General features: G+C 36.4%; 1 protein-coding gene across 4 annotated transcripts in view; it reads left to right on the plus strand.

The window, feature by feature from the left end:
• Nucleotides 1–27231, plus strand: part of LMBR1 (limb development membrane protein 1) — a 140291-nt gene that overhangs the window by 36738 nt on the left and 76322 nt on the right. For 2 of the 4 annotated variants that reach the window (XM_045564602.1, XM_045564603.1), the window contains exon 1: nucleotides 15056–15153. In XM_045564602.1, coding sequence (XP_045420558.1) covers nucleotides 15100–15153 — 54 coding nt within the window. In that variant the 5' untranslated portion in view covers nucleotides 15056–15099. Of the gene's footprint in view, nucleotides 1–15049; nucleotides 15154–27231 lie in introns of those variants that run through there. The other 2 variants (XM_045564605.1, XM_045564604.1) reach the window with 2 other exon arrangements.

Genomic DNA, 27231 nt, shown 5'->3' on the forward strand with positions numbered 1-27231 from the left:
CCTACTGGTGGCCACAGTGAGGGTCTCCTGGAATCAGTGTCAGCTCATAGCCAGTGTCCAGCAGTTCCTGAAAGGTCTGATTATTTCCTTTTCCTCAAAGCACAGTTTTATTATCCACATTCACTTGTCAATCAGTCATTTACTGTTTTGTGACATTTACGGGATTCTTTGAGGACTCAGAGAATTTCTGAAGTTCCTTTAATCTCCCATGGAGCATCTGTTCTAGTACTTTCACACTGAAATGCTTAATAAATATTTATTGATTGAAGGAATGAAGGTTATTAATTGTAACATTAGGAATACTTTGGTAAAAATGAATTTAATTTGAAAAGAAATGTAATGACTTATCTTATAAAATTATCAATATGGGTGTTTTTGATCGATTCTTCCTTTAATGTGTAAATCACATACAGATTAGAGGCTAAGTATGTGTTGAGAATGCTTTTGTATATGTAAACGTATTTAATTTGGTTTAAATAAAATGTTTGGACACATAGGTTTGAGATGTTACATTTTAACTATACTACCTTGGAATGCTGATTAACTTCTCTGCACCAGAATTTTATAACATAAATAAATAAAATATTAGCCTTAGTTCTAAAAGTTTATATCGTGTGACAGGATGTACCTCTGTCTATGATGTGAAAACAGCTTGAAAAATGTGATATACAAAAATGACATTGGAACACTGGAGGGAGACAGAACTGATGGGGATGCTCTGGGCATTGAGCTTCTCCTGGGTCACCGCCACTCGTCAGCCTGGTGCTGTGAGGTGTGTCCCATCATTCGCCCAGTGTGAGCTGGGTCATGACATTCCAGCAACTATAATTTATTACGGGATGGAACAAAGAGGGTAGAGATGACACATGAAGATGGTAGTGAAAATTTATGTTGTTATAATTAAGTTAGGAACAAGGGTACAAAATAGAAAAAATAAAGTACCCATTTGTATACATTTTATGTACCTTGTATACTGTTAAAAAATTAGTAGAAAAATATGAAACCCTTCAGTTCCGTAAATCGAAAAGCAGTGATACAACTGCTTACTAGGCTTTCCTTTTGGGATGATGAAAATGTTTTGGAACTAGATAAAGATGGTGGTTGCAGAACATTGCAAATACACTAAATGCCACTGAATTATTCACTTTAAAATGACTAATTTTATGCAGTGTGAGTTTACAATAAAAAACAAATAAGAATAAAATTTTGGGAAAAAAGAAAATGATGAAATTAAGTTGTAGCTTTAAATAAAGTCAGGAGACGATTCAGTTTTTGAGGTATTTTTCCCCAGTGGGGCCCAATTTTTACTAACCTGTCCTCTCCCTTCTGACCACAGACAGAGACATACATTTATAACATGGTTGCCTGGTTTGAGATTCATTCTTTTAAAAGGTAACCACAGTGAATCTGTCTAGGCTCTGCAAGAACCGTGTGCTTATTTTGGTTTGTCATCAGGAAGAGATGACATGCTCTTTTGAATGTCATGAAGGAATAGTGCAAATTCCTTCTTTTAAAAAATATATTAAGTTTTATAGAAGCTCAAAAAAACCCAAACTTTTATATTATAAGCAAACATAAAAGTATTGTATTTACTTATGAATAGATATTACATCAAAAATAAACCTTTAATAATTTTTAATGTACCATTATTAGTTAAATGTTACTAACTAATTGGTCTCAATAGTTCTGTCATTTACTATAATGTGCATCAAGATAGTTACTGTATATTGAGGTATTTTCTATAATATTAAAAATAAAAAATCTAATTGTTTGGAGTAGGAAATTAACTTAATTATATTTTGGTAGATCCAAACAGTAGAATGCTTTTTTGGCCATTATAGACAATGATGTAGAGGAGCATTTGTTGATATATAAAGATATTGGAAACAAGCATATTTACAGATACCTCTTTTGTAAAAAGAAAATAAAGTACATGTGTATGTAGGTGCACAGAAAAATATCTTGAAGGGTAATTACAAAGGATATAACTGTTTTTCTCAAGGTAGTAGGATTATATGATATAATTGTTTTGGTATTTACATTGTATAATATTTATACGATGGACATATATTGCTTTTTTATTATAAGAAAAAAGTTAAGGTAAAAGTTTTCACAACTCATTGCTAAAACTCATTTTTTCTTCTAAGTAAATAAGCAGAGGCTAGTCTAATTCTGAAGTTTTCACACTATTTGAAAGCACACTTGTAGTCTTTTCTCTAACACTTATGCTTTCTTAGTAGAATTTTACAATATTGTGTAGTCACTTTTTGACGATTGGATTAGTTAGATCTTCAATTCTACTAAAGTATTGTTTTTAACTTAGTTTTGTCATTTTGGAAACAATTGAATATGGTTGAACTTTGATTAATTTTCTAACTTAAATTCATGAAGTTTTTTTGGTCTATTTGAGGAAAAGTGATGAATTATTTGCTCCATAGTATTGCATATTGGATTTTTAAAATATTTTGTGACTCCAGCAGGTGGAGCTAGAAGTTAATGCATCCTATGGTGATCTGGCAATTCAGTCTTGTTTTGTTTTCTTTTAAACTGAATATTCTGGGATTATTAAATAACCTTTAAATGTAAATACCTTTTTTGGGGATGGGCATTGGATATCTTTCAAATAGGTTGCCACTGATACTTATTTAGACAAACTACAATGTTTTTGAATTTTGAGAGTCCTACTGCTATATGGAATCATGTAATTTTAGCTTTCTGAAGTAGAGCAGTTTGACTAATACTTATTTTACAAGTTAATATGAAATAATATAAGTATGTGTATTGACCCTAACAGTAATTTTTAATTTAAGAATGATTTATTAAAATTATAGAATACAGTTAAGGGATATTTATGTATGTATGTTTGTAAAATGCTAGAAACTTATTAAGCTTTGCAAAGTTGCTGCAAATATAATTACTACTTAGCAATGTATAACAGATACATTATTATATCTGTATATTAGATATTTTTCTCATAGTAACTTATATGTTGCAAAATTTATAATTAGATTAGCATAAGCTAAGTCTGAAACTTTCACATTTATTCTGGTTGATAAACTTAATTTTTTGTATTTAATTAGATTGAGAAAAGCTGATCAATCAATATATAATAAAAGGCATGTAATTTCATGACAAACTAAAGTAGTTGGTATTTAGAACCTTTCTGGATTCAAAATTCTGGATTCAGGATTCTGAACCATTTTCTTAGTTGTCCAGTAGACATTGCTGCTTGTTATGATCTGTTGATAAAGATTTCTTTAATTAGCTTTTGATAACTGTTTTACTTTTGTAAGTGTATTGGTTAGTCAGAGTAGATACTTCTTTTTTTTTTGTGAACTTTCACCTAAGGCAAAGTTTTATTTATTTATTTATTTATTTATTTTTTGAGACAGAGTCTCACTTTGTTGCCCGGGCTAGAGTGAGTGCCCTGGCATCATCCTAGCTCACAGCAACCTCAAACTCCTGGGCTTAAGCGATCCTACTGCCTCAGCCTCCCGAGTAGCTGGGACTACAGGCATGCGCCACCATGCCCGGTTAATTTTTTTTCTATATATATTTTTAGTTGTCCAGATAATTTTTATTTCTATTTTTAGTAGAGACGAGGTCTCGCTCAGGCTGGTCTTGAACTCCTGACCTTGAGCGATCCACCCGCCTCGGCCTCCCAGAGTGCTAGGATTACAGGCGTGAGCCACCACGCCTGGCCCAAAGTTTTATTTTTAACTTTTGACTTCCAGAGAAGAATGTGAATTTGTACTTTTTACTGTATAAAAGGGATGTATATGATAGAAAGGTAAATTCTGGAAGCATGTACATTTATAGGTCAGCAACAAGACAAGCTTCCTTTTGTGCTGCAAATGATAGTTCTTTTTTTTCCTTCTGAATATAGAAGTATAGTAGAGCCTTAACATTTAAGGATTTATGTTCATGGTTATAACTGTTTGAGAGCAATCTTTGAGGCTCCTTGACATGTGGTAATTTGTAATTTTTGTGAGGCTAAAATTTGACTTGTGTGCTCGGTGAGGCTGGTGCATGAAGTGAGCCCCGCAGCTGTGTGAGCCGGCCCGGCATTCCCATCTCCATTCAGCTTTGTTGTTTTCTGTCCTTTTAATGCGTTTTATGGAGGAAGTTATATGATACGGGGATATGGAGAACTTTGAGTTTCATAAAGGTGTTTAAATATATGCCTTGTGATTTTTAGAGGACTTTATGGGCTCCTTATAGAAGACTTAGAATATGCAGGAAAGTGGGGAGAAAAAAATGATCCAAATTCTGCTACATTCATATCGTTAGCAAATTGGTATATTGATTTCCAATTTATTTTTTATGCCTACTTTTTTGTCATTGTCATTTTTATGTATTTTTAAAGTCATATGTGGCTGGGTGTGGTGGCTCACGCCTGTAATCCTAGCCCTCTGGGAGGCCGAGGCGGGTGGATCGCTCGAGGTCGGGATTTCGAGACCAGCCTGAGCGAGACCCCGTCTCTACTAAAAATAGAAATAAATTATCTGGACAACTAAAAAAATATATAGAAAAAATTAGCCGGGCGTGGTGGCGCATGCCTGTAGTCCCAGCTACTCGGGAGGCTGAGGCAGGAGGATCGCTTGAGCCCAGGAGTTTGAGGTTGCTGTGAGCTAGGCTGACGCCAGGGCACTCACTCTAGCCCGGGCAACAAAGTGAGATTCTGTCTCAAAAAAAAAAAAAAAAAAAAGTCATATGTATGCAAGTTTTTGTTGTAGAAGCCTTTTTTTGGTGAAATTAATCAGAATAATTCTTTAAGGAAATGTTTGAGAGCTAATTTTAGCTATAACTCACATCATTTTCTTGTCTTTGTGTAGTCTAAATGCTGGTGTACCTCAGAAATTTTCAGTTCTTTGGTAGCATTGATTTCATTTTAAGACAGGGCAAGGAAGAGGCACAGACATTTTCTTAACATTTTAGGTGTTACTTCTCTTCCGCTTTTCATCAGAGCCCTCTGAGTTGTAGCCTGTTGTACATGTATGAGGAAACTGAGTGACAGAGTTGCAGTCCCCTTTCAGTGTCGTAGAGAGCTGATAGGTATTAATGCAAACCAGGCGTGTAGACATAGAGTGCCACTCACCCAGACATCTGCCATGATGACTGTGGAGGTTTTTTAAATCACAAATAATGTGAATACCTTGGTTTTGTTAGAGCACATTATAGTATGCTAAGTACATAGAGTACATTCAATGTTTTATTGAAACTAGATTTTTAAAAAGCTTTTCTGTAGTTGAAAGTGTTTTGGTGTTTTAAGAAGGCTTGAGTGTTCATATGTAACCCACACATAAACCACTGAGAAAACAGATGTAGAAGTGTGTTGTTCTGTTTTACCGTCTTACAAACTGATCACAGGCTCAGCGAAGCCTTTTGTTTTACATGTTTGGATAGAATTAATGGGATAGCATATTCATTATTCCCCTTAGTAAAATCTTGTTAAAGTGATATGTTCTTTTTGGCAGATAATATTTACAAAATTCAAAGTATTGTGCCTTTTTCACCCAGAATGTTAAGTGTGAGATATCATATAGTAATGAAGAAAGAGCAAGAGATCTGGAATCTAAGCCCAGGCCTATCATTTGTAAGTTATGGAATTTGTGGGGAATTTACTGATTCTCTTTTTGAAAAGAGTTCAGTTTATGAGTGAGTTACAGAAGGGGATCTTAGATTCTTTTCTGTTCCAAGTTTCTATGTTTCTACAGAATTTTTGGTGCACTAAAATAAAAGTAAACTTTTGTTTATTTTGAACAATTCTTAAGTTCAGGTTCTTTTTTTTTTTTTTGAGACAGAGTCTCGGTCTGTTGCCCAGGCTAGAGTGCTGTGGCGTCAGCCTAGCTCACAGCAACCTCAAACTCCTGGGCTTAAGCGATCCTTCTGCCTCAGCCTCCCAAGTAGCTGGGACTACAGGCATGTGCCACCATGCCTGGCTAATTTTTTTCTATATATATATTTTTAGCTGTCCAGATCATTTCTTTCTATTTTTTTTTTTAGTAGAGATGAGATCTAGCTCTTGTTCAGGCTGGTCTCGAACTCCTGACCTCGAGCGATCCTCCCGCCTCAGCCTCCCAGAGTGCTAGGATTACAGGCATGAGCCACTGCGCCTGGCCTAAGTTCAGGTTCTTAACAAATATTATATTTATGCTAGTTAAATATTTTATTTAAATAAAGATCTTTTAGTCCAGAAACAGAAAGAGAGGTCCTTTCAATCTAAAGCAATTCTTTGTCTGGAGAAGATACAAAACTAGTACCTTTTTTTCCTAAGCAGTGATGTTTTTCTGTATGTGAATTAAAAGCAGGTATTGAACAGCATAACCCAAGTGAGGCTTTGCAATTATTTCATAATTATGTTTAAAATATTTCTAGCATACCATCATTTGAGTAGATAGCACTTTCTGAATATATCAAAGAACATAAAGGAAAGGTTTTGGAAAATGGAGAGAAAAGAATAAGCTTGATAGTATTTGTGAAGTATCTTGGAGTCCCATTGTAGAAGTGCATATTGGAACAGTTAAATTTTAGGAATTTAGGGCAAGAGAATAAAGAGAATGGATATGTCACAATATTTCCATCTAGTAAAAGAAAACTAAGACATACAAGTTGATATTTGTTCTTTTTATAATAAACAGAGACTTTATTTTGTTGTTGAGTTGTACATTTAAAGAATTTTTAAAAAGGGCCAGGGATATCAGTGAGTATTTGGGGGAGGTCAACTTGAAATAGAGTAGGTAACTATAGGTTAAGAAACATTTTTTTAATGATAAACAAATCCATTAGCATAGGTAGGTAGTAAAGAATAAGCACTCTGCTGCGATGTTTTATGCCTAGAGCTTTTCCTGTATTGTTTTATCAAGTACTATGGCTCAGACATGGAGTAGGAAAAATGACAAAGACCAATATTCAAGTGTTGGTAGAGAAACACTTCAAAAACTAAATATAGTCTGGCTGATATGGAGTAAGAGGGACTGGATTACCCTGCCACCTGAAACAACCTGGTCTTCAAGAAGCTATAGGCAATGAAGGATAATCCTCGAGAGATGGGAGACAATAGTTGCCTGGAGAGAGTGTCCAGGTCAGTGCGGAGACAGGGAACCCAGGTGGAGCTCAGTGGTGTTCTGGGTTGAGGAGAAAAGATGGGGATTCAGGGAGGCCAAGTAGGCTAGAGTTTGCCAGGCAGAGTACTGGAGAGAGAGTGCATGGAGAAGCATTATTTTACACTGATGGATGGAATTAATGGGATATCATATTCTCAGTTCAAACATTTCCCTTAGTAAAATCTTATTAAACTGATGTTCTCTTGTGGCCAGCAAAGGCCCTCTGTGTGGTCTCACAGGCTGAATTCAAGGTGTTCTCAGGGTTGCATTCCTTATTGGAGGCTCTGGGGGAGAATTTGCTTCCAGGCTCATTCAGATTGGTGGCTGAATTTGGTTCTTTGTGGTTGTAGGACTGAGAGTCTTTGCTCCTAGAGACTGCTTGCCTCTTTTCTCATGTTTCCCATGTGACTCTCTTTAGCAAAGGTGGGTCAAGTTCTCCTGCAAAGTCCTTTTTGCCATATTTACTGAGTTGAATAGTGTTCCCCCAAAATTCAGTCCACTCAGGACCTCAGAATGTGACCTTATTTGAAAATAAGGTTTTTGCAGACATAATTAGTTAAGATGAGGTCATACTGGATTAGGGAGGGCCCTAATCCAGTGATGCGTGTTTTTATAAAAAGATAAAACAGAGACATAGGCACACAGGGATGAAGACCATGTGAAAAGAGAGGCCAAAATTGGAATATTATGGCTGGGTATGATGGCTCACGCCTATAATCCCAGCACTTTGGGAGGCTAATGTAGGAGGATTGCTTGAGGCCAGGAGTTTGAGACCAACCTGGGCAACATAGCGAGACCCTGTCTCTAAAAAAAAAAAAAGCTAGGTGTGGTGGTGCACACCTGTATTTCCAGCTACTTAAGAGGCTGAGAGAGGGGGATCACTTGAGTCCAAGAGTTTGAGGTTGCAGTGACCCATGATCATGCCACTGCACTCCAGCCTGGGCAACAGAGCTTTCCAAAGGCTCCATCTCCAAATACTATCACATTGGGGATTAGGGTTTCAATTTATGAATTTGGGGGGGGGGCACAAAATCATTGTAACAACAATATTGTTACGATGTCAGTTCTCCCCCAGTTGATCTACGGATTCAACAATGTCAGTTCTCCCCCAGTTGATCTATGGATTCAACACAATGCCAGTCAAAATCCCAGCAGGCTTTTTATTTTTGGTAGAAATTGACAAGCTCATCTAAAATTCAGATGAGAATGTAATGGACTTAGTGTAGCCTAAGCAACTTTGAAAGAGACCAAAGTTGGAGGATTTAGGTATATCTGACTTAACGGTTATTTTAAGGGTACAGTAATCAAGACCGTGTGATATCAGCAAAGAGATAAACAAACATACCAACTCAGTAGAATAGATTCATACATATATTGTGGATTGATTTTTGACAAAGGAGCTAAGGGAATTTAGTGGAGAAAGGATATTCCTTTCAACAATTGGTGCTGGAACAATTAATTCATTATAGGTAAAAAGTGAACTTCAGTCCATACTTGGCACCATAATCAAAAAGTCACCCAAAGCATCATAGACTTAAATGCAAATCCTAAAGGTATAAAACTTACAGAAAAAAACACAGGTGAAAATCTTTGTGACATTGAGCTAGGCCATAATTTTTTGGGTAAGATATCAAAAGCACAATCTGTAAAAGAAAACATTGATAAATTAGACTTTAAGACATTTTGTTCTTTGAAAAGTACTATTAAGAGAATGAAAAGAGATGCCACAGATTAGGAGAGAATATCTACAAATTACGTACTTGATAAAGGACTTGTACTCGGAGTATATAAAGAACTTGCCATCTCAGCTAGCTCAAGGGGGAGTTAAAAAAAAAAAACAAACTTGCCCAACTCAGTAATAACAATAAAAAAACAACCCAATGAAAAACTTAGCAACAGATTTGAAGAGACGCTTTTCTAAAAAAGACAAATGGACGGCAAATAAGCTCATGAGCAGATGTTCACATCATAATTAGGGAAATGCAACTTAAAACAGCAATAAGACACCACTACATACCTGTTAGAATGGCTAAAACTAAAAAAAGACTGCCCATATGATGTTTGGTGAGAACATGGATGAACTTGAACTCTGCTGGCGGGATTGTGAAATACGACGACTATGGTAAACATTTGGGCATTTTCTTAAGATGTTAAAACACATACCTACAATGTGACCCAGCCATTCCATGCCCACATGTTTACCCAGAATAAATGATTGCTTATGTCCATACAGAGATTTGTACATGAGTGTTTATGACAGCTTTATTTTTAGTAGCTGCAAATTGGGAACAGAACAGAGACTTGTTTGCAGGTGAATGGATACAATCCAATAACAATTCAGTCTGATCTGTGCTACTGGTACACATCACAGTGTTGAAAATCCCCAGGTAATTGTGATAGAGAACCACAGCCAGCCAAAACAAGGATAGGTACCATGTGACCCTTCATACAGAGTTCTAGAAAACATAGTCTTGTCTTCAGTGCAGTCAGTGGGGGGCTGAGGCTGGGGCTGAGGTGGGAGTGACAGGAGGGAAGGGTACGAGAAACCTCGGGGTGATGGATATGTATGTTCATTAGCTCAAGTGTGATGGTATCACTGGTGCTTCATGTCAAAACTCACCAACTTGTACACCTTATGTATAGTTTATTTTATGTCAGTTACAGCCTGGTAAAACTTAAAAATTAATATTTAAAATTTTTTGTATATGTTGTGATTTTGTTCATTTTGTGCTGACAATTGAGGATTAATTCTAAAACTACTTCTTTAGTTTGGCCCGTGACCTTTTCCTGAGAGGATGTTTCCTTGTTAACACTTAGCTATATAGAATGTAATATTATTGGTTCATGCAGTTCATATTTGGTGATTCCTCAGCACTGAAACAGGCATTGGAGAATCAAAATGAGGAAGAGAAACATATACATGCTTCATGCAATTTAGATCTAGAGATTTATAATGATAAAATTGCAGGCATCTGTAAAGAATATGAGAAGTTTGGGATATGATGGGATTTGTGTTGCCTAAAATCATTAACAGTATATTAGAAAGAGTGGCTTAGGATTGTCTAGCTCTGAGACAAGGGCATGTTTCTGAACTTGAAGGCCATCTGTAATATGGAGGACCTACCTTGTCATAAAGGATTAGGGTAGTACCCTAAAGTATCCAGAACAATGTCTGCTACGTTAGATACTTAACAAATACAGGCACACCTTGGAAATGATGCAGGTTTGGTTCCAGACCACCTCGGTAAAGTGAATATGGAAATTGCCTTGATGTTGATGGCTGCCAACTGATCAGGGTAGTGGTTGCTGAGGGCTGGGGTGGCTGTGGAAATTTCTTAAAATAAGACAGCAGTGAAGTTTGCCACGTTCTCTGTAGCATGCACTGCTATTTGATAGCATGAAAGGAGTCTTTTTTTCTGAGCAGTAGGTCTCAACAGTGGGCTTAAACTAGTCAGTAAACCATGCTGTAAACAAATGCTGTCATCCAGGCTTTGTTGTTCCATTTATGAGCACAGGAAGAGAAGATTTAGTATAATTTTTAAGGGCTTTAGGATTTTTGGAATGGTAAATGAGCATCTTGCTTCAACTTAAAGTCACCAGCTGCATGAGCCCCTAATAAGCAAGTCAGCTTGTCTTTGAAGCTTTGAAGCTGGGCATTGACTTCTCTCTAGCTATGAAAGTCCTAGGTGGCATCTTCTCTCAAGATAAGGCCATTTTGTCTATATTGAAAATCTGTTCAGTGTAGCCACCTTCATCAATGAGCTTGGTTAGATCTTCCAGGTAACTTGCTGCAGCTTGTATATTAGCATTTGGTGCTTCACTTTGCACTTTTCCGTTATGAAGACTTCTTTCCTTAAATCTTGTGACCCAAGCTCTGTTAGCTTCCAAGTTTTCTTATGCAGCTTCCTCACCTCTCTCAGCCTTCATAGAATTGAAGGGAGTTAGGTGTTTGCTGTGGATTAGGCTTTGGTTTAAGGTTGTGATCCCCAGCCCCCAGGCCATGCACGGACCAGGATGGGTACTGATCTGTGGCCTGTTAGGAACCAGGCCACACAGCAGGAGGTGAGTGGGGGGCAAGTGAGGGAAGCTTCATCTGTATTTACAGCTGCTCCCCATTGCTTGCATCATCGCCTGAGCTCCACCTCCTGTTACATCAGCAGTTGCATTAGATTCTCATAGTGCGGACCCTGCTGTAAATTGCGCATGCGAGGGATTTAGGTTGCGCATTTATGAGAATCCAATGCCTGATGATCTCAGGTGGAGCTGAGGTGGTGATGCTAGTGCTGGGGAGCAGCTGCAAACACAGACTGTCATTAGCAGAGAGGTCTGACTGCACAATAAATGTAATGCACTTGCATCATCCTGAAACCATGCCCCCTCATGTCTGTGGAAAAATTGTCTTCCCTGAAACTGGTCGCTGGTGCCAAAAAGGTTGGAGACTGCTGGCTGAAGGGAATGTTGTAGCTAATTTAATCTATCCAGAGCACTAAAACAACTCCATATCGACAATAAGGCTGTTTTGCTTCTTAACATTAGCGTGTTCACTGGAGGAGCACTTTTAATTTCCTTCGAGAACTTTTTCTTCGCATTCTCAACTTGGCTAACTTTGGTGCAAGAGGCCTAGCTTTTGACACGCCTTCCTCACTAAGCTCTATCATTTCTAGCTTTTGATTTAAAGTGAGAGACATGTCACTCTTCCTTTCAGTTGAATACTGAGAGCCCACTGTAGGGTTATCGATTGGCTTAATTTCAATATTCTTGTGTCTCAGGGAATAGAGAGGCCCAAGGAGGAGGAGCAAGATGGAGAAAGATGGGGCAACAGCTGGTCAGTGCAGCAGAACACACACAGCATTTATCAAGTTTGCTTTTTTTACGGGCATGATTTGTGGCGCCCCAAAGAAATTGCAATAGTAACACCAAAAACCAGTCGTCGTGGATCACCATAACAGATATAATAATAATGAAAATGTTTGAAATATTATGAAAATTACCAGTATAAGACACAGAGACATGAGGTGAGCACATGCTGTTGGAAAAATGATAGATCTGCTCGAGGCAGAGTTGCCGCGGACCTTCCATTTGTGAAATGCAACGTCTGGGGAGCAACAGTGAGGCGAAGCACAAGGAGCCCTGCAGGCGCCTGCAGTAGGGAGTCGTTTTTATAGTTTTGTGAAAGGACTGTGAGATATTTAATTGGGTTAAAACTGTCTTATGTAAATTGAGTACAATCCTTGACACATTGACTTTCATCTTTTATAACACAAATGATTTTAAAACGGGCATTTCTCTTTTTTCTACCATGCCTAAACAAAGCAACATATTAATAATCATGTTTCTCTAGTCTACTAAAGAATAATAATTTATTATGTAATAACTTACATAATACTAATTATTGTTATACCTCACATATCTCAAAGTAAGTTACTTGGAGACCATAAAAAAGATAAAATTCTTTTGAGTAGTCAAAATAGAGGCCAAAGACCATGCACTGTGGTTTGTGAACTGGACCTGAAGGGCACAGCTTTGATCCAGGCCTGGTTATTCTTACTCTAGATATTAATACAATTCTTTAAAAGTTGTGTATGTGGTTCCTGTGCTCGTAGCCTATTGGGGGAGGGAGAGAGAGTTTCTGGACACATGCAAATTGCTAGTAACCAAAGACAGGAGCTGATGGACCTAGCAGATGGGGAGATGAAAGGGAAAACTCGAAAGTGAGCCTAGAGTCTCAGAAAGGATGGTGGCTTGGTGTGGAGCTGGTAGCACTGTGTAGCCTCTGGTGGATGTAACTGTTAATAAAACCAAAAAATCATTAAATATTTATTTTATGACAGGCATTGTGCCAATTGTTATATATGCATTATTTCATTTAGTACTTAACAGCTATATACACATCATTAGCCTCATAGATGAGGAACCTGTGACTTAGCAAGATTGTCACATGGAAGTGCACACAGGACATGAACACAGGTTTGTCTGAAACTCAAAATGTGTGCATTTATCCATCATTCTTTGTGCCCTTCCACTTATTAGCACAGTGAAATAATTGACTCTAATCATAATCTTTTTGAATAAAGAAAAGGGTTAAAATCTTTAGCTTTTTATAAAGCCTAGAAAGTATAAAAGTATTTTAAAATAATTTTTATTTTAAATAGTTCAAATTGTAGTTTTTCCACAAAAACATGCTAAGACATTTTGTCTAAAAAATTTTGTGAAACATTTTATTTCTTGCAAAGATAAATTTGTTAAATCTATGTAGATTTTTGAGTAAGAAACTGAATGTATTAATTATATTACCTTATCTACTAAAGGAAATGAAGCTCTCTAGCTAACCTGGACAGGTGCTGAATTAATTCTTTTTGTTTCATGCTATTGCAAAGAGAATTAGGGCACTTATGAAACATATAACATATAAGCTAATTTGCAACCAAAGTAGTTGGAGAATAGCTTATCTTGGCTCACTCTCTTCAGGTGGTCTTCACATGTTTGCAACGTGAGTGCAATGAGGGCGAAGGTGCTGTGTTTGTGCCTTAATGTATTTCCAGTGCTTTTAACACTGCAAATAAAGGTGTTGAAACATCAGTTGCCCATTTTCAAAAACATGGAATTATAATTGCATGCAGTACATTGAATTTATACTTAGCATAATTTTTATCATTGACTCTCAATTTTATAAACTTTTGCAAAGATTATAGCTATCATTTTGAAACTCAGTTTCAAATTTTAGTATTTTACCCATACAAAATATGAGCGGGCCAAGTGCGGTGGCTCACGCCTATAATCCCAGCACTCTGGGAGGCCGAGGCAGGAGGATCACTCGAGGTCAGGAGTTCGAGACCAGCCTGAGCAAGAGTGAGACCCCGTCTTTACTAAAAAAATAGAAAGAAATTATCTGGCCAAAAAAATATATATAGAAAAAATTAGCCGGGCATGGTGGCACATGCCTCTAGTCCCAGCTACTTGGGAGGCTGAGGCAGTAGGATTGCTTGAGCCCAGGAATTTGAGGTTGCTGTGAGTTAGGCTGACGCCCCAGCACTCTAGCCCGGGCAACAGAGTGAGACTCTGTCTCAAAAAAAAAAAAAAAAAAAAGAGATGTTGGGCTGGATACCCTCCCAATGACATACCTTAAGGGCTCTAACTTTTAACTAAATTTGTTCTTATTATTTTAGTTGCCATTTATTGTGGTTTTATAGAAGTGTGCAGAATGATCCAAATGGGTAAAAGATCATGTAAACATGCCTGGCTGCCTCTGTTACTTTTTCTTTCCCACTATGAATTGTTTACTAGAACTTCTGTGTTGTAGTGGTTTTTTTATTAATAAAATCCTGGGAATTAGAGTCAGAACCTTGGCAGATTACACAGCCTGTGCCTCTGTCATACTGGGGCCATCATGTTACCTGCCTCTTGCAGTTGCTATGGTGAGTAAATGGGTTCATATAATATTTGTAAATCACTTAGAATAGTGGTTGGCACATAAAGGCTCAATAAATGCTAATTATTATTTTTAGGGTTTTTATGAGGCCTAAATTAAATGGGATTATGCATGTAAAATGTTTAGTAGAGTATCTGGCATTTATTAAGTGTTCAATCAATACTAGTGGTTCTACTTTAAATATTCCAGTGCCTCTATATCTAAACAAGCTGTGTCTTTGGATCTCTGCACATATCATATCTTTAGTGAATTTATTTTAGGGCATGAGGGAAAAACTATTAGTTTTTATGTTAGCTTTTCCCAGTAGGTATAAGTTACAAAGTTTAAAAAATGTTAAATAAATGCATACTGTAATTATTTTCTGATTTCTAATTTAGGTCATTTGTTATTCAATTTGTGTTTATTTTTACTATTAAAAAGTAGAGATCTTGATTAATATCACAGTTTAGGGAACTTTGTAAAGGCCTGTCAATATCTAACCTGTTTTCTTCTTTTCTTGTTATCTTCTTTGTAGGTCTGTGGAATCTTGCTTCTCTTTTTTCCAACCTTTGTTTATTTGTGTTGATGCCCTTTGCCTTTTTCTTTCTGGAATCAGAAGGTTTTGCTGGTTTGAAAAAGGTGAGTGAATCTACTTTTGGAGTTAAATTTGTTAAATGAGGAACTAAATATCATTCATGTTGAACTAGAAAAAGTTAGGTTAAATCATTTGAATGGAATATAAAAAGTTCAGTTAAGTAATAATATTAACATACAATAACATTAATAATAGCACACATTGAATTATTTTGCATGTCCATGGGGAATAGTCATCTTTTAGTACCTGTGCATAATTTTATAGTATGCGTAAACTTAGTGGAGTATTCTTTTGTGGAATGGATAAACCTGATATAATAGCTGTTATTCTTTTCTTGGGATTCTTTTCTATTCTTTGCTAAACTAAACTCACTTAGTTTAAAGCATGGCATAAAATTCTAAAAATCTTAAAATGTATCTTAATGTAAAAGTTATTTCATAGCCAATATTTTCAGGCTATTAGCATGTTAAAAAATCAAACATTAAATGGTCACACTCCCAAGATACTGACAGTAACTGATCTTGTGTGAATGTGGAAGGTGTAGAAGTGGGCACACCGGGAGACCTGGCAAGAGCATTTACAAAATTAACCAAGACTTCCAACTGGTAATAACTTAATCTATTTTTAAATATAGCATTTTAAAGTTAAAGAAACAAAGTTTCCATTTATAGCCTATGCATATTTTTACCATAAAATTTTGGAATATAATGCAAAGACTTAAGTAATTAATCCATTTTGAGTGACTTAAACTTGAAAGAGTGAGTTCTAGTGTTACAGATTAGACACTGCACATTTTAAATTTTTAGTTCTGTTGGTGTTGTAAATATTTGGAATACCTATGTATCTTAAGATTGAATAATCTTATGATGCCAGTTAAATAAATTTGGCCTGGGAAGTTATAAACTGTATATGAATTATTGTTACTTTTTATTTCCTATAACTTTATATAGGACCTTAGGAATGAAAGTGTTTAACACTTTAGCAGCTCTTCTGATTTTAAATCTTAGGTGTCACACATTTAAAATCTGTATATTCAAGGGTGCAGTGAAAGTGTCACTGAGAAATTATGGTTTGAGTGTTGTTTCTGTGGGCTCACCTTCCTATTTTCTAGCTGGTATTCTGTACAGCAGCAGTCTACAGCTGAACACTAACAGCTGGTTTCATAGTTAGTAAGTGTACCAAGGTCAGAATGAGTGATTATATTAGGCAGTCAAACCTGACATTGAGAAAACTGGCTTTTATATGTTGGAATTGCTTTTTATCATGATGTATTCTTAAGACTGGCAATTAAAATTAAGTCATCTATGTAATGTGAAAGAATTATATAGTTTCAGTTTAAGGAGCTATTTGACTATAATTTATTGAAGAAATTATAGAAAGTACTATTGCTGAAAGGGATTAGTTTAAACTGTCCTTTTATAAGGAGAAAACTAAGGTCCAAAGATATTAAGTGGTATTAAATTGTCTAAGAACCACACATGCAAAATAGCAGAACTAGAACCGAAACTCAGAGTTGCTTCTGACCTTCCAAAGTGTTGGTATCCTTCACATATCAACATTATGGAAAGCCCAACTGAAGCCAGCAAGGAAGAAGAGATGGCTCGGGATAAAATGAGGAGGGAGAAGGCAAGAGGGCTGTGGAACGCTAGCACAGGAAAGGAGCAGGGAGGAATTCTGAGCAGGTGTTGTCAGATAGTGTGAAAAAAAGAAAAAGGAGAGCCATCTCCTGGAAGCCAAAGGATGGAGAATTTTTAGGAGAATGGAATGTGAAATATTCACAGTTAAAGAGGGGCTGACAAGAACGAACAGTGAGAAGAAAAGAAGTCATTGGGAGACTCTTGAGAAGATTTCTGTAGAATTTTGGAGCCAAAACTTTTGATGGATAGTCAGTCATTCATTCAACAGAGTTTTATTAAGTAATTCCTAGTGATAGTTATTAATATTATGCTATTATAGGAGCTTACTGGGGACACAGATGAAAAGATGGGGCTCCTACCTTCAAAGGACAGACAGTGGGAGCAATGAGAGATGCAAACAAATAAGATAGATTTTGATGCACTTTTATGTAATAAGGTGCTGTGGGAAACACTGAAAGGAATGGACGTCTTGATTTGCCTGGGAATTGGGCAGGTATCACAAGAAGTCAGCCTAGACTTGGGCTAGGACTTGAAGGATGAGCAGGTCTTTGTGAGAGTGTGGCCTTCCAGGCTTGGGCACAGGCCTGGAGTTCCTACAGAACTGAGGGATGGCTGGTGTTTAGGAGTATACTGGAGAATGGTGAGAGATGAGGGTGCACACGTGGCTCATCAGGGTCAAACCCAGGGGGCCTGGAGTCCTCTCTGCCAACGAGTGTGTATTGTGTGCTGTAGACAACAGGGAGCTAGCAAAGGATTTTCTGGAAAGAATTTTTGCATCTACCATTTCATTTAAATATATTTAGACATAAACATGTTGTAGAGTTTCTACACATGTCATAAGGAAAGGAGTACATACTCCACGTAATGAGAAACACTGTTTTGTAGCTATGTCACCATACTGAGTCAGCTATGCACCTAGCTCTGTTAAACAGGATGTTACAGCATATGTTGCTAAAATTGACAGGTTGATGTTTGCTTTAAATATGCGAAATTCCTCCCTCTTTCTAACACGGCTCCTCTGTAATATTACCAAATACAAAAAACAACTGGTAAAGCTGTGTTAAATGTATTTTCATATTTGGTATTACAGGGGTATCTACCTAGTTTATACTTTTTATAAAAATCTACTTATTAGTTAAATAGATTATTTTATTTAAAAATTATTTATTTTTATTTTTTTTTAATTATTTATTTTTAAACACAGGATTTCACTCTGTTGCCCAGGGTTTGAATTTGGTTTTTAATGCCATTAAAGGAAGGAGGGAGAAGGGGTTGTAGCTTGAAGGTAGAGAAGGTAAAATTCTTTTAAAGTAGGAGAGTCTGACAGTACTGGTATGCTGAGGAGAAGGGGCCAGGGAAGAGAGTTTGAAGGTACAAAGGTGAGAAAGGGTGGCTTTAGATCATACTGTCTGGGCAGGTTACTTCAGAAAGAAACCTCAGGTTTTCTTTCTGTAAAATGAATGTAATAATGATATTTGTCTTATTGTAATATTCTGATGATTGAATGAGAAGTGATTATTCATGTAAAGGATATAGTCCAGGACTTCACTCAGTAAATGTTAACTGCTGTTAAATTTTCTCTTCCTGCTCTGCCTGGAGGTAGTCTATAAATGCATTTGATTAATACTTATATTGTAGAAAATGTCAGTGTTATGTGGGATTCAGAGAGCAATTGAATACAGTACAGTCAGCTTTTAATTATTCACATATTATTATCTCAGACAGTTTTAAAATTCCAAATTACTTTTCCCATTTTGAAATGGCATGTACCATTTTGTAATGCTCAGTTTGAACATTAAAGGTAGCATACTTTGAAACAAACCTGTTTGAAGACCAGGTGCCTTTTAGACCCTACTAGAAATGTCCCAGAAAGCTTTAAAATTGAGCTAATCAAGGCATGTTATTTTAAAATATTCATATTTTTCAGTTTCAAAATCAATTACATGAAAGTTGCAAGGGTAATTAGCATTGTATAGTTAAGTCTAAATGTATGAAGTATACATTTTAGCCCTTCAATGTTGTGTCTTTCTGTAATATAGAATCACTTGTTATTTACTTGTGTAGTTTCTAAGTAATATTTCTTAAGATATTTAGTTCTTTACACAGTACTATAGATTATATTAGAATTATTAACTTTGTTACTTTGTTGAATTTAATGTTATTATTGACCCTGGTCTTAAAATGTTTAACATACTTGGCTAACAAGTATATATATTTATATATATTCCTTTAAAGCTATTTGCTCATTGGTTACATTTGACACATCTAGTTTCTGAAGTGATGCTGAAAAGAGCTTAGAAACGTTTCTAATTGGCAGATGCAGCACAATAATTTGAGTAATGACAAACTTATAATACGGTTAAGTTTCCTTTTTTTTTCCTGTGGCCACCCTCCTGGTGCTGTTTTACTATGTCTAAGTCTGGTGTATTCCCTAAATGGCATATGGCCCCAGTGTACTCCCATGGATTCCCCTGGGCAGTCGCGGTTAAAACAGCTCCTTGCATATTGCCCCAAGAGGCGGAAATTGGCCACTGGCCATGGGCGGATGCAGAGCTTGAATTGAAAATCAAATTAAGCAGAATTTTCTACTTAGTTTTTAATTAAACCACTATGTTAATTCAAACAGGACATTTTAGGCCTGGGGGGTTGACTATGTCCTTTTAAGGGCCTTAAATAGCTTTTCTTCTTTCTTCTTACTGTGGCGTGTGTTTCTGTTTTATTAGGACCATCTCCTTGCTATTCCCTTTCTTTATAATTCTCAAGTGCAAAAGACTATACATGGTTTTGGCAAAGTAAATTTTTTTTCTTTTTTTAGTGAGAAGCTAACTTTTGTCTTGGAATTTAAACTTTCTGTTAGCAGTTAAATGTTTATCAAATTTGGATTATTTTGCTGTCATCTGTATGTACTGTATTGTGTGTTTACATCTTAATTTTTCAACTCTGATGAAAAAGGTGTATCTGTTGGTTTTTGTTCTGCTTTGTGGTAGATGTGCTTTTTCTGCCGTTTTTGATCTTGGTCACTCAGTCGTCTACTAGAGTGTATGGATCCAGGGGCTCAGGGAGCCTCTTAGGGCAGACATCACGGCTGTTCTTACCACACCTCAGGTCAGCTGTACAATTTTCTCTTCCTCCTCTGCCTCAGAAAAGGCCTCTAGATCATCCAGATTAATGTCAGAAGATGTTTTCTGATTGCATAGTGAACTCTGAAGGTGTAAGCTTCGGCCATTGTTTAAATGGGAGTTAGGAATATATTTGTTTTATATTATAGCTTAACATCTTATTTTGCATTGAGATATTATGAGGAAAAAAATCCAATGACTTAGTGAAAGTGGGAAAAAAATTTTCTCCATATAATTGTTACATAAGTTTAATGACAGATTAATTCATATACCCAAGATTTTTCTGGGAGTAAATTTATATTATACTTGACTTAATGCCTATCTTTGATTTGAAGTCATGGCATAAAACTTAACATAAGTAACAGCAACATCCTGACCAATTATCCAAACCATCCAGACATCCCGAAATGTCCAGAACATAGCACACGGTCTGTAGGATTAAGAGGTTAATTCCTATAACTTCAAACAAAGTGCTTGATAATAAAAGCAAAAAGTACAAAATTTGAGGTAACTTCCTTTCTTAACTAATTAGACTGCCCAGGTGGAAGCGAAGAGCTCTGTGCCGGTGCTTGGAATGTCTATAAAGCTGAGCAACGTGACAGCACAATAGAGGAGGAACAAAGATTTTTTTAATATGTTTCTATCCTGTGTCACAGTTTGAAATTGTCCTGGTTTATGTCCCTTTTGGCAAACTTACATAAAAGTGACCTTGTACTGTATTTTATGACCAGATGACTTTCCCCCCAGTGGCTAATTTGTGTCAGGCCTCCATCTTAAGGAGACACAGTGAGGAGGAAGTCCAGCCTCTGTCTCCGTGAGCTTTCATTGCATTCTTTCATTATTTTTGCTCGTTTTTTGCCACTGATGATCCATAAATTGTTGGAAATGAGTGATTAAGGAAGTGCTGCTTAGTGTTAGTGGCACATGCGCATATTTGGCATGGTTCTGGTGGGTGAGAGGAAATCACAGGCAAAAGGAAAGCCCCTGCTGGGAACCTTGCAAGGAAATTTAACTTGGGTCATGTTTTGATCTTGGTGTTTATTACAGAAAATGAAGTCATATCTCACTAACTATTGTTATGTGTTAATTTGATTTTCCCAACACCTTCAAGAAAAAAATCATAGAGTAATTTATTTATAGAAATCTGCTACCCTCCCCCAAATAGGGACCATTAGTTTTTATCTTGGAAATAATATGGTTAAGAATTATTATTTTTAAAACATTCTATTCTGATAGTGCTATAACACTTAAGCATCCTTTTGGAATTGTTATTCTACTGTAAAAGGCATTATAACAATGTAATGTGAGCATTTGAAACATCAAATCTTGTCGTACAGTGATCTCAGAGAAAAAAATGCAACACTACTATTTTGAGGGAGAGAATAAATACATTTATTTCATTTAAAAATTATTTAAGGTTATGAAGATTTTGTATTAAAAATCACTTAGCTCAGGAAATGACATTAATTTTGTCACTGTTCTTAGTACAATTGCATGTGGGAGGAAACTAAATTATAGCTTCAATTACAGTATCTGTTATTGTTAAATAGCAGCTGTTTTATTTTTTTATTTTTATTTTTATTTTTTTTGAGACAGAGTCTCGCTTTGTTGCCCGGGCTAGAGTGAGTGCCGTGGCGTCAGCCTAGCTCACAGCATCCTCAAACTCCTGGGCTTCAGTGATCCTACTGCCTCAGCCTCCCGAGTAGCTGGGACAACAGGCATGTGCCACCATGCCCGGCTAATTTTTTCTATATACATTTTAGTTGGCCAGATAATTTCTTTCTGTGTTTTTTTTTTTAGTAGAGATGGGGTCTTGCTCTTGTTCAGGCTGGTCTCGAACTCCTGACCTTGAGCGATCCACCCGCCTCGGCCTCCCAGAGTGCTAGGATTACAGGCGTGAGCCACCGCGCCAGGCCTGTTTTACTTTTTTAAACAGCACTCAGTTTCCATGTATAGATTGTGATGGTATGATACTTTGAATTGGACCATTATATAGCACTTTCATCTTTCTTTCCGTTTATCAAAAAATGAGAGATTTCTACATTTAAGGCTAGATTGTCTCTTTATTTACATTAATAGTGGCAAAAAACCTGAGCTTTGGTGTTCAGAATGCCTAGACTTAAATCTTGATTCTTCTCCATACTAACTCTAACTTTTGGCACGTTTCTTCGTGTCCACATTTATAACACGGGTCTACTAGTACCTACCTACTAGAGTTGCAGAGGGACTTAGCAGTCTCACTTAATGTGTTTGTAAAGTACCCAAGACACATTATAAGTAGTAGTTATTATTAGGTATTTAAATGTATCAACTATGTGAAAGTTGATAATGAAACATCAGGAAAATTGGTGTAGGATTACTTTTTATAAATAGCAAAATGATAAAAGAAGTTACACTGGCACTGACACAGCTTTTCTGTATTTATTTTTGGAAATAGGATCTGTTTTGTCTTAGAACAGTATAGCTTGTAAAAAATAAGTATTATGTTTAATAGGTAACTAAACTTCAAACTTTATTTTATATGATGATTAAATTACTAACTAATGTCTCATAATGTTTCATAGTTCAGGCTTCTGTGTTAAATGAAGAAAAGCTTTGGTAGGGAGGAAATAAAAAGTCACCAGGTACAGATTTTAAAGTAATTATACTTTTAATTAAACTGGCCCCAATACTTCTAATACTCGTCGTGAAAACAGTTTTGTAGAAATAATCGTTGTTAATTAGAGTATCTTTTCCAAAAGTTTTTTTGGGGAATTGAAGACTCCTCACCTTTGGTTGGAATGAACTTTATTTGAAAGTAAAATTAGATATCAGATTTAGTGCTACTAGCAAGTTTCTTAAGCAATTCTGATACCACAGGCCTGTAGGATAAGAGCTCCCCCAAGAAGCTAAAGTTTGGAGTATTAAAATCTTATGTTTATTTGGCATTTAAGCTCATATTATTTGTCTATAGAATCATTTATTCAGCATGTCACAATGTTAATCTTTGATCTGTGAAATGTTTGCCAATGTATAGCTGAAACTTGCTACATTAATTTATTAGTACAATCCCTTTGTCCGTTTGTCAGTGGTATACCAGAAATAGAAGTTGTGTATTCAGACACATCAAAGGCAGTATAATTGTTTGATAGTTTGCTGTTAGGTTATACTTTAGGTTATGATATAGCTACTTTTCTTTAAAACTTAAGTTACTAACATGATACTAAAAAATTTATTGGTTTGTATGCTTTCTGTTAAAGGAAATTCTCACCTAGAAAGGCAAGGTGGTATTGTACTGGAGTGAATGAATTTTAAAGCAGCTGAAATGTTAAAATAATATGTAAATTTATATTCTGTTATTGATTAAAAATAAGATTATTAGGTAAAAACTGAAAAAATGAGGACACAACAGTATAAAAAATTAGGATTAAATGTATTGAAATGATCAGTTTTACAGGAGACATTTCCTATTATTTTTGGAGCAAAGACAAAGAAGAAATTTCAAGTTTTTTTATAATGATTTAAATATTTTTATACTTTATTATTTTAGTTGGGATTATTTGATATTTAATGTTTTCTTTACACATTAATTGATGAGCATTAGTTTTTATAAGCAGTTGGTTTTTAAAACAGACTTGTGAAGGGCTGACAATAAACCTTTTTTTGAGGTATAGAAAGACTTATCTGTCTCTTAATGACTTTTGTATCTTTTTTAAATACCTAGACTTATGTTATACTTCTGATGTAATTTTTAAAGAAAAGATTCAATAAAGTGACTTATGTTGTGATAAGAACTTATTACATTAGATGCTTAAAATATTTTGATTAGTATTCAGAATAATATTAATATTTCCATTTCTGCCAGTATCTTAGTTCAGGCTTCATAATTTCTTACTTGGATGATTTAAACCACTATCTGACTGTTTTTTCTGGTTCTAATCTCATTCTCATACCATGTAATCTCCAATACTGACTTCCAGCATTGCTTTCTTAAAAATACAGTTATTTATGTAACTCACCTCCATAAAAATCTTTGGTGGCTTCTAATTGCCAACAAAATAAAGCCTCTGAAAATTTGGCTCCCAACTGTCTTTTTTTTTTTTTTTTTGAGACAGAGTCTCACTTTGTTGCCCGGGCTAGAGTGAGTGCCGTGGCGTCAGCCTAGCTCACAGCAACCTCAAACTCCGGGGCTTAAGCGATCCTACTGCCTCAGCCTCCTGGGTAGCTGGGACTACAGGCATGTGCCACCATGCCTGGCTAATTTTTTCTATATATATTTTAGTTGGCCAGGTAATTTCTTTCTATTTTTAGTAGAGACGGGGTCTCGCTCAGGCTGGTCTTGAACTCCTGAGCTCAAACGATCCGCCCGCCTCGGCCTCCCAGAGTGCTAGGATTACAGGCGTGAGCCACCGCGCCCGGCCCCATCTGTCTTTTAAGCCATCGTCTTCCCTACTTGCTACATGCTGTGTGTCCCCACTGAGCTCCTCACTGTTACCCAGAACACCCCATGTTCTCTCACAGCTCCACGTCTTCATGTATGTTGCTCCCTCTGCCAAGGCATCTTCCCCTTCCCTCCCTGCCTGGCAAAATCCAGTTCTTAAGTGTTATCTCTAGGGTGATCCGTACTGTCTCTCCAGTGGGCCTTCTTTAATTGCAACCTGCTGCTTCTTCCCACAGTAGTGATTATAATTATATTATGATTGTTTGTTGACATGTCTTTTTCTCTTATTTACCTTGGTATTCCCAAACACGTATACAGTCATGTGCCACAAAATGTTTTGGTCAGTGATGGGCTGCTACGATGGTGGTCCCATAAGATTACAATACCATATTTTTACTGTGCCTTTTCTTTGTTTAGCTATGTTTAGATACACAAATGCTTATTGCTATGTTAAAATTCACTGCAGTAATTAGTATAGTAAGAGGCTGTACAGGTTTGTAGCCTAGAACAATAGGCTGTACCATATAACCTGGGTGGATAGTAGGTTGTACCATCTGTGACGCATGACTGTACTTACCGTGCTGCAGACAAGGTCGTGCACAGGGAAAGTGAAGCAGGAAAGCTAAGTTTAAGTGCTCTTAGGTCCTGCTGACTTGTCATAGGGGAGGATTTAAAAGTGCTTCAGTACGGCATGGGTTCCTGCACTGGTATCTTTCAGGATGTGATATTTTTAGAACTTCTTTAGAACCTCAACACAGAAGAAGACACTAAGACTTCACGTATTTTGGTGCAGCCTAGGCTGTTAGATCTGAACCTTTACAGAATTCTGACCATCTTTAGTTTTGTTTACAGGACCAGACCTCTCTCCAGCCCCAACCCTGGTTTTTCAGCTAGCTGTTTAGTTCTGGGATTTCAGGTGTCTGGAATGAGTCACTGGGCATGCTGTTTCCCATGATTCCTAACACCTTTGCCCAGTTGATGGGACTGGTAACGCCAGTTCCCTCGCTGTGGTGGAGCTCAGCCTGACAGCAGCCTTCTTAGCTAGTCTTTGACTACCTTCCTTTATCTTACCGTTTTCCTCTTCTACTCCCTCAGGGGCCTGTTTCTTCTGTTGATGACGCTTCATTTTTCCAGCTTCATTTTGTCCCCACTAGTCTGTTAACTGAGGTCTAGCAGGCCTCATGGGCTGGGGTTCCTCTAAGCTATGATGTTAGCTGGTAGTTTTTATTATATAATTTGGTGAAAAGGTAAAGTAAACTTTGAAAGTACTGTTAATATTGTTAACCTAGTATGCCAAATATAAGATTTGGCATACTAGGTTATATGCCAAATATAAGATTTTTTTTTCTATTTTTTTTTTTTTTTGAGGTAGCATCTCACTCTGTTGCCTGGACTAGAGTGCAATGGTGTCATCACAGCTCACTGCAACCTCAAACTCCTGGGCTGAAGCGATCTTCCTGCCTCAGCCCTCGAGGCAGGAAGTGAACCACCGAGCCCGACTCCAAATCCAATTTTTATGTAAAATGGGACTAGCATCTTTTTTTTTCCCCTGCATCCAGGTATTATTGAAGACTTATGTTTGTTTACTATTTTGTTTCTGAAGTATTTTCATGTATTTTATTTTATTTGATATTTTAAATATCTGAGAGGTAACCAAGGCATGTTTTATTGTACGTATTTTGTAGATAATGTCTTGAAGTTTCAGTTTTCTCATGAAACTTCCAGGGTACAAACTCAGTGGCAGAGCTAGTAGTAGACCCCAAAGAGTCTTTTTTTCTGTGTTAATATTTACACCAAATATTCTCAACTCTCCTAGAAATTACAGAAGAGTTCCTGCAGTTTAATTCTATAAAGATACCTCATACTATTTCTACTTTTTAAAAAAAATCAGGCCAGGCGCGGTGGCTCACGCCTGTAATCCTAGCCCTCTGGGAGGCTGAGGCGGGTGGATTGCCCGAGGTCAGGAGTTCGAGACCAGCCTGAGTGAGACCCCGTCTCTACTAAAAATAGAAATAAATTATCTGAACAGCTAAAAATATATATATGTATATATAAAAAAGTTAGCTGGGCATGGTGGCGCATGCCTGTAGTCCCAGCTACTCGGGAGGCTGAGGCAGTAGGATCGCTTAAGCCCAGGAGTCTGAGGTTGCTGTGAGCTAGGTTGACACCACGGCACTCACTCTAGCCCAGGCAACAAAGTGAGACTCTGTCTCAAAAAAAAAAAAAAAAAAAAAAAAAAAAAAATCAATAAGTATGATATATATTTGTGAATATTATATAACATATTTTTTCCGTTAAAACACAATATATTGAGAGCCTGTAAATGTGTATTTGGTGATTATACCAGGTATTAGCAGAGGTCAGGGAAGCATCTCATGATTCCAATACGAGATTACTCAGTTGAAGCCCACAAACCACAGTAGTGGTTTTGAGCATTATGTGTTTTCTATTTTGAAAAATTTTTAGTCATATATTGCTTAACTAATACCTGTAATGGATGATTGGTTAAATATCAAAAATATAAGGTACACTGGTGTTTAAATACAAGGTAATGAAGAAGACCATGCTACTAGTAATGGTGTACATAATAATTCTGCAGATGCACCCAAGTTGATCTTCATAGATCACTATCCTATATCCGGCTGGTCAAAACTTTTATACAGCACATCAGGTTGGCTCTAGACCTTCAAAATTAAGACTAAACAGAGAAAATAGAGTACTAATTATATGCAATTTGACTTTATTTATTGAAAATAGTTAACTTGGCCCTCGAATATTATTTACTGAGAAATATTTACAGTTAACTCTCTGAAATCTTCTCTTATTTCAGCATGTAGAAATAAATATGAAAATTATAAAAAGTAAATTAGGTTTTTAAAAGTTCAAAAGGTTAGAGTTCCAAAAATATTTTAAGTTATAATACAAAGAGAAGTTTTGGTCTTTCTA

Source organism: Lemur catta, chromosome 11 (assembly GCF_020740605.2).
Source record: "Lemur catta isolate mLemCat1 chromosome 11, mLemCat1.pri, whole genome shotgun sequence".
NCBI classification, from domain to species: domain Eukaryota; kingdom Metazoa; phylum Chordata; class Mammalia; order Primates; family Lemuridae; genus Lemur; species Lemur catta.